The sequence below is a fragment of the Seriola lalandi genome, unplaced genomic scaffold (genome assembly GCF_002814215.2).
Source record: "Seriola lalandi dorsalis isolate HSWRI2012SDOR001 ecotype SW California unplaced genomic scaffold, Sedor1 jcf7180002054981, whole genome shotgun sequence".
Taxonomy (NCBI): domain Eukaryota; kingdom Metazoa; phylum Chordata; class Actinopteri; order Carangiformes; family Carangidae; genus Seriola; species Seriola lalandi.
Window position 1 is genome coordinate 1,009,306 of NW_019525661.1, and position 6,812 is coordinate 1,016,117.

General features: G+C 40.3%; 1 protein-coding gene across 1 annotated transcript in view; it reads left to right on the forward strand.

Moving 5' to 3' along the window:
• The window catches only part of palmda (palmdelphin a), a 12,676-nt gene extending 6,473 nt beyond the window's left edge, over nt 1–6,203 (forward strand). The window contains exon 9 of the mRNA XM_023398223.2: nt 6,000–6,203. Within this exon, the coding sequence (XP_023253991.1) occupies nt 6,000–6,038 (39 nt within the window). The 3' untranslated portion in view covers nt 6,039–6,203. The remainder of the gene's footprint in view (nt 1–5,999) is intronic.
• The last annotated feature ends 609 nt before the right edge of the window (nt 6,204–6,812 follow it).

A 6,812-nucleotide genomic window follows, 5' to 3' on the forward strand; every position in this document is an offset into this window, starting at 1 on the left:
TCATCAACTCTGCAGCTCTTTGGTTTTATGTATCATTGAACTTTATATTTCTGTCTCACTGCTCTCATCTGATAATGTCTGTCCTCTTCCTGCCCAGCAGCACACGGCAGACAGAAACAGGAAGTGGCTAGCTGGTAAACATTAGCTTAGCGGCTAAAGAATCAGATACTTTTCTCATGAGTTGGTGGAGAGTGAATTTTTAAATTCATCAGGTGGACACAAACACAACTTGACATACTGTAAATGTATGTGTTACTACATGTCGGGTGGGTGTATGTATACCTAATTATTTGCTAACATGTTAGCCTTAATGAGATTGTAAGTTGATATACCAGGTCATTTTCTGCAGTTTAAAAGCAAAATTCTACCAGAAAATGTATCTAGTTTATATTATACTTTCCATGAATAAATGCATATGTACAGCACAGCTCAACTGCTCTCCTGTGGTGCCCTCTGCTGGCGGCAGCATGCTGAGGTCGCCCAGTTCACAATAATGAGCAGCTATAATAACTCATGCCTGATGCCTGAGTTTAAGCTAAAATTATTTTGAATTTTCATGAAATTTAAAGTGTTTTTCTAATATATTATATTGAGGTGTACCATATACTGAAGTAGAGGATTTTATGGATTTACTCATAGAGAGTTTCCAAAGTAGGTTTCACAGGTAACCAGTGGTACCCAGAGATTCACGCTGTATTAATCCAACACAGTATTAGGGCCACATGGCCAAAAGTCATAATATTATGAGAATAAAGTTATCATTTTAGGTTGCATGTTGTTTTAGAGGGGAAATATCAGAAGATTTAAAATGAGGAACATGGAGCATCCTGTAAAGTTCTACTTTAGCAGGTTTCACAAATAAGGAGAAACTTCATCTTTTGGCTCATCAGCATCAGGACATTGAAAACATTGTGAAGAAACTGAGTCTATTCTATTATTAGACGGATAAACAGCAGCTGCCAGAATTAGCTTTCACTGTTTGGTTGATGTAATATTCCTACGACATTATTCTTGTAATATTATGACTTTATTCTCAAAATTTCAGCTTTCTTTTTTTTCCTCAATGTGTCCGTAATACTCCGTCATAGAGAAATAAAAGCAAATTCAATTATTTCAATTGACTAACGCTGCCAATGCTAACCCAGTCCGAGAATATACAAGTGTATTATGATTGGTTTCATTTTGGTGATGAACTCGCAATGAAAACCATAATTATGTCAAAGGCAGACTTCATTATTTACAGATTAAACATATACTCATATTAGCACGCAACCAAGTCAGTTGTTGTGAAGAACTTTTAATAAGGTGTTTTTTTGTTTTGTCTAACCTTAGCTTTTGTCAAACTACTAATGCTTTTCAATTTTTTATACTAACTTCTGTTTGTACTGTACATGCTGTATGTTTGAGTACACGTAACATGAAACGCACGTGGATAGCGTGTAATGATGCTAATAAACAGGAGTTAAAATGGGATTTCATTCAAGAGAGCTAATAAAAAACTAACGGAGTGGTCACAGTTGTCATATTGATATTTAGCGTGTGTTGATTGACCTCATTTACCTACACTAACTACCCATGACCGCCTGAATCATTTCAGTCACTGACGCTGCCTTCAGAGAGACTTCTGGCTCTGCTCCATCCACTTGAACTCAGTCATTCAGCCTGATGCTCCTTCTCTGTGTTCCACCAATGAATGTGGTCTGCCATCACCATCCCTGCACAGAAGACAGTCTCAGTCCAGACTGTTCTGGTCTGTGGTTCCCTGATGGTGGAACAAGCTACTGAACACTATCAGAGCAGGAGCGTCTCTCTCTCTTCAAGAATCTGTTGAAGACTCCTCTCTTCAGAGAGACCTCCTCTCCTAACACCTCGAACACCATAACATGTCTAACGAGCTCTTACTGTAACTCTACCTGCACTTCTTCACCTGATCTCCTTCACTTATTAAATAGATGTAGTACTTACTACTTACACCAAGCTCTCCCACTGCACTGAAGCTTTAGTGATGTCCCCCACTAGTAAGTTGTTTTGTAGATAAGTGTGTGACAAATTAGTCAATGTAAATGTAATGAATGAACAAGCCTCAACCTCCGAGGCTGAAACACGAAGCCAACACTGAAGAACAGTGCAGTTCCTCTAATGACCACTAGAGTCTGGCTCCAACAGTGAGTCAACTCCCATAGACTCCCATGTTAAAATGTCCAACTTTACAGCAGAAATAAACATGTTTACAGCCTGGTACAAAAACAGTTTTGGTCTCTAGAGCTAATTTCCTCCTTCATGACACCTGTTTATATAACTCACCTGTTTACATTTTATTAAGGTTTAAAGTTATGGGGAATTGAGGGCGTGGCCTCTTTGAGTGACAGGAGGGTGAATATGCTTGCCACAAACCAACATGCGCCAAAGTCTCAGCTCCACATGCTCATCCTCAGCCCATTTTTTATTTTTGGATTAGCTGGGAGTTAGGGGCGGTGTCAGACACTGCCAAGATGGCAATGGTGGAACAGCTCACCCTGTGTTTCAGAAACCTGTAGATGACATCACAGAGGCTATGTCAATCTTTATTTACAGTCAATGGTAATAATTCACAAAGTCAATTGAGTAACATGTAAAAAAGCATTCCACCTTAAAAGTTGCTGGTAGATTTTGAGTGACTGAGTGAATTCAGTAATTTTTTCTCGAGTCTGTATGTTAACTAATAAAGATGAAGAAGCGGCAAAATATACTTTCATTTTTAGGAACAGCAGTCGTATGACGTCGTTCATTCAAGGGACAACCTCAATGCACAGTTGTGATCGCTGTGAATAAAAAAATCATTGCACACATTCATGCGAAACAAATCCTCTACAAACCCAAAGAGGAGAAGCTGGAAAAGATATAAAGACATGTGACGGAATGAACACAGCTGACTGTCTCACTGCTACAACGGCTGTCTTTCTGACAGCATACCACATCATTGGAAAGGACCTTCACTCGGAACAAATCAATTTAATAGAATTGCAGCAACTAAATAGGGTTGAGATTGGCAACGGTCTACATTCAAGGTACAGTGCTGCAAAGATCATCAAAAGATTTTCAGCCACATAAAAGAGATTAAAGGAAACATCTCTATAATAATTGACCAGTCCACTACCTTCAGTAACAGAAGCACATTGATAGTACGATGCTGCGTCAGAAGAGAATCTTTAACTTATACCCAGCCATTGTGACTTGGCACCGTCTAAATCTTAGCGGTGGGTGACTGTGTCTCAGAAGTGGCGGACGTGAACCAGTTCCAAAGTTTCATGGACGAAGATAAACCCTCTACAGAAGATCACCTCAAACCCAGAGGCAGCAAGATCTCCACTAGAAACAAACCAGCACTCTGGATAGACGTTGGGAGGCCGGCTTGTTCCACACTCCCGGCTTGCAAAGAAAACTGTGATTTGACCATCATGTACAACGTCCAGAACGAATTGGCTCGTCTGTCTAAGAGCACACAGAACATCTCCATCACATACAAGTCCTTGAACAAATGAAAGACTCGCCAGGCACAGAACTGTTGAGGAACACATAGCAGCATCCACAGGTAGACTGGGGACAGTGGAGTTTGTTGACGATGCCAAAATTGTGAGCATCGATTGGCAAACGTTTCCGTCGTATTGAATTAGCAACATCTGGAATCATGTGTTCAACCACAGACTGTAAATAAAGATGGACGTGGCCTCTGTGATTTCACCCAATAGGTTTTCTGAAGAGCAATTCTGAATCCCGGAGTGGGCACTGTACAATCATGTTGGGCTGTCTCACTTGGAGAAAGTTTCATGTAGCAATTCTCAATCCGCGATAAAGGCTCTCTGAATTAAATGCACTGAGATGTGAAAGTGTTGTCATGTCGCTTGGAGTCAGAGCTGAAGTGAAGTGTTCGGGCTTTTGTTTGGAATCCAGTTCTGTCTTCTCATGTTGGAGATCGACCGATGTAAAGATAGATATATAGATATGATAGATACAGTATATAAAGTAATATATGTGCTGGGTTACCTCCTTCGCATTTATTAGTTACATCACTAATCTGAGCATTAAATTCCACCTTCACTCTTACCTCATTCAGAAACTGGTGGAATGTGGTGGGGAACACCTTGTCAGACCTCTTAGTTACTGAAAGGTGATGATGGAAGTTTTGACCAATGATGCCAAAAGAATTAGTCGACCTCAGCTTTAATCAAAGGTGCTAGAACACCATCCCAAATCATTTAAGCGCTGCTTACAAACCTTGGTTACCGATTGATATTAACATCTCATTGTGTCTGTGTTGATTTAACCGTCATCACAACACAACACTTCCTGACTGTGTGTGTCACATTAATCCTGTATGATGGGAATCAACTCAGATGTGCTTTCATGCTGGATATCAGCTTGTGTTAGTTTAAATTGGCACTGATGGTAAGTTGTGTGTGTGTGTGTGTGTGTGTGTGTGTGTGTGTGTGTAATATGCTGCTGACAGCATCAGGTTTAATAACATGACTGACAGCATTTGTATCATTGGCACAGACAGACAGTCAACATGAATCTGTCATTGAAGACAGTGGTGCTGCTGTTATTGTTCTGAGTCAGTCCATTGGTATTTAACATTAACATTTCATATTTACAATAAGACGACTCATGAAAGTCAGTTACTGAAACTGGAAAAGTATAATGTTGCTTAAAAAGTGTCAATGGAGATTTTATCTTTTTTTGCGTCATCAGCAATCAATGAAAGAAATATGACCAGAAGAGATATGGAACTGAGAGTAGTACATAAGTACTGACCGTGATAAATACAGCAAACTTACTGTTCAATCACAGTCCACACACCTCGAGAGAAAAGACAAGTCTCAGCTCAAGGCCTACTCACCTGCTTGTTCCCAGGTGTTCAGCTGAATCATACAGTCTTCACAAGCAGATGAGTTTCTTTTGACAGTACGATTCTTTTGTTTTTTCCCATGTTTTCCACATATATGACATACATGTTTCCTACATTTGAACACGTGTCACATGGTAACCATGGCACCATGTATTGCACATGTGCAAAACATGTTACCACAGGTTATAACATGTCACAAATACTGCTGAATGACTCAGAAGTTTCACCATTACATTTTCATTTTGTGAGTACTGACAAACATGCAAATAAACAGCAACAAACTATGTACATGGGTTTGACATGTAATCCAATAGATGTCACATGGGCTTCACACATTACACCATGCAAATGTTCCAAAACCACGTTTCTGGTGAGCCAGCACATCCGTTCCATACATTCCTCGTTTTATGTGATTGTCAAGAGTGAGGAGGCGGGAAACATGGTTGCAGTCATGTGGCATGGACCTGTAACTGTTCGGCCTCCAGAGCGCTCCAACAGCTTGAACAGCTACAGTTCCACAGCCGCAGAGCAAACTTAATCTACTGATGAAGACCTGCTGTTTCAGTCAAAAGATCCGAACCAAGCAAATAAGTGGACTTTGAGTTGAGACTGTTTGGACAACAGCAGTTGTCTGAACTGAACTGTTTTTTGTGCCATGTTTTTGTGTTTTGTGTCATTGTAGGAAACACATGTAACAGAATATTAACAATGGTCCAGCTCTATTAACTGTGACAGTGTGACAGTGATGACCAACACAGGACCCTGAACATAAATCACTGATGTCACTATTAACACCTGTGTTCATGTCAAAATGCCTGATGTGCAACAGACACACTGTGTGTTTACAGACCCACTTGTTGCAGAATCAGCCTCAACAACCTTTGTCTTGGTGCTGCTGCATGTTAATTAATGTTAATACATTTACATTTTTCTTTTCAGCATTGTTCTTTTAAGTTAGTGAGTCATCTCGATGCCACACTAATGATAATGTCTGTGTGTGTGTGTGTGAGTGTCTGTGTGTGTGTGTGTGTGTTTGTGGGTGTGTGTGTGTGGGTGTGTGTGTGTGTGTGTGTGTGTGTGTGTGTGTGTGTGTGTGTGTGTGTGTGCTGTACAGATGAGCTGTGAAGGAGGCGGGTCAGTCCACCTAACATGAAGCAGCTGGTGAGGTTGTTGCGTCGTGCTGATCAAGCTGCTGCTCGGCCTCCACCTTCACCTGCCAGAGCTTCTTCATTTAACGCGCCTCATGTTCCGTCTCCTCATCGGAGGACGTGTGGAATAACTGATTAGCTTCACGGTGTCTTTGGAGTTTAAATGCATTAGTCTGACAACAAATACTTTCTGTGTTACATTGTCTTTTTTTGTTTGTTTTTTTAGGAAATATTTAAAAATACCTTTTGTATGATGCTAAACCCAAGGGCATAATTTACCCCACCCCACACACACACACACACACACACAATTTTACAGTTTCAGTTGTGCTTTTCTAAAATCTTTCTAACAGTGTCCCAGTTCTGTCCAGCTGTCACAGATGAGAGGAGGGAGCAGGACAAAAGAACAACAGCTAATACATCAGGTTTTTTTTAGGCCCTGGATTTAGTTTGTCAGGCCACAGACAGACGACACTGTTCTGTGGCAGAGCGAGGGTCATTCACAGCCTCAGAGGAAGATCTGCTCACCACCGATCTTTAAATATTGACATTAATTACACAGCAATACTGACCTACATTTTAGCTAACATTAGCCACTATGAAACTCCCGGTCACACCAGACGGGTTGTTTGAGAAAAACCCGTGAGTGCATTGAAATGAGGAAGAGTTTCCTTTATTATGATCGTTTCTATTTTTCATTTGCAAAAGAAAGATTTATTTTATTTCTTCTCTCAAAGTTACACATTTCACTTTAATACTTTCTCAAAAAGATACAAGAA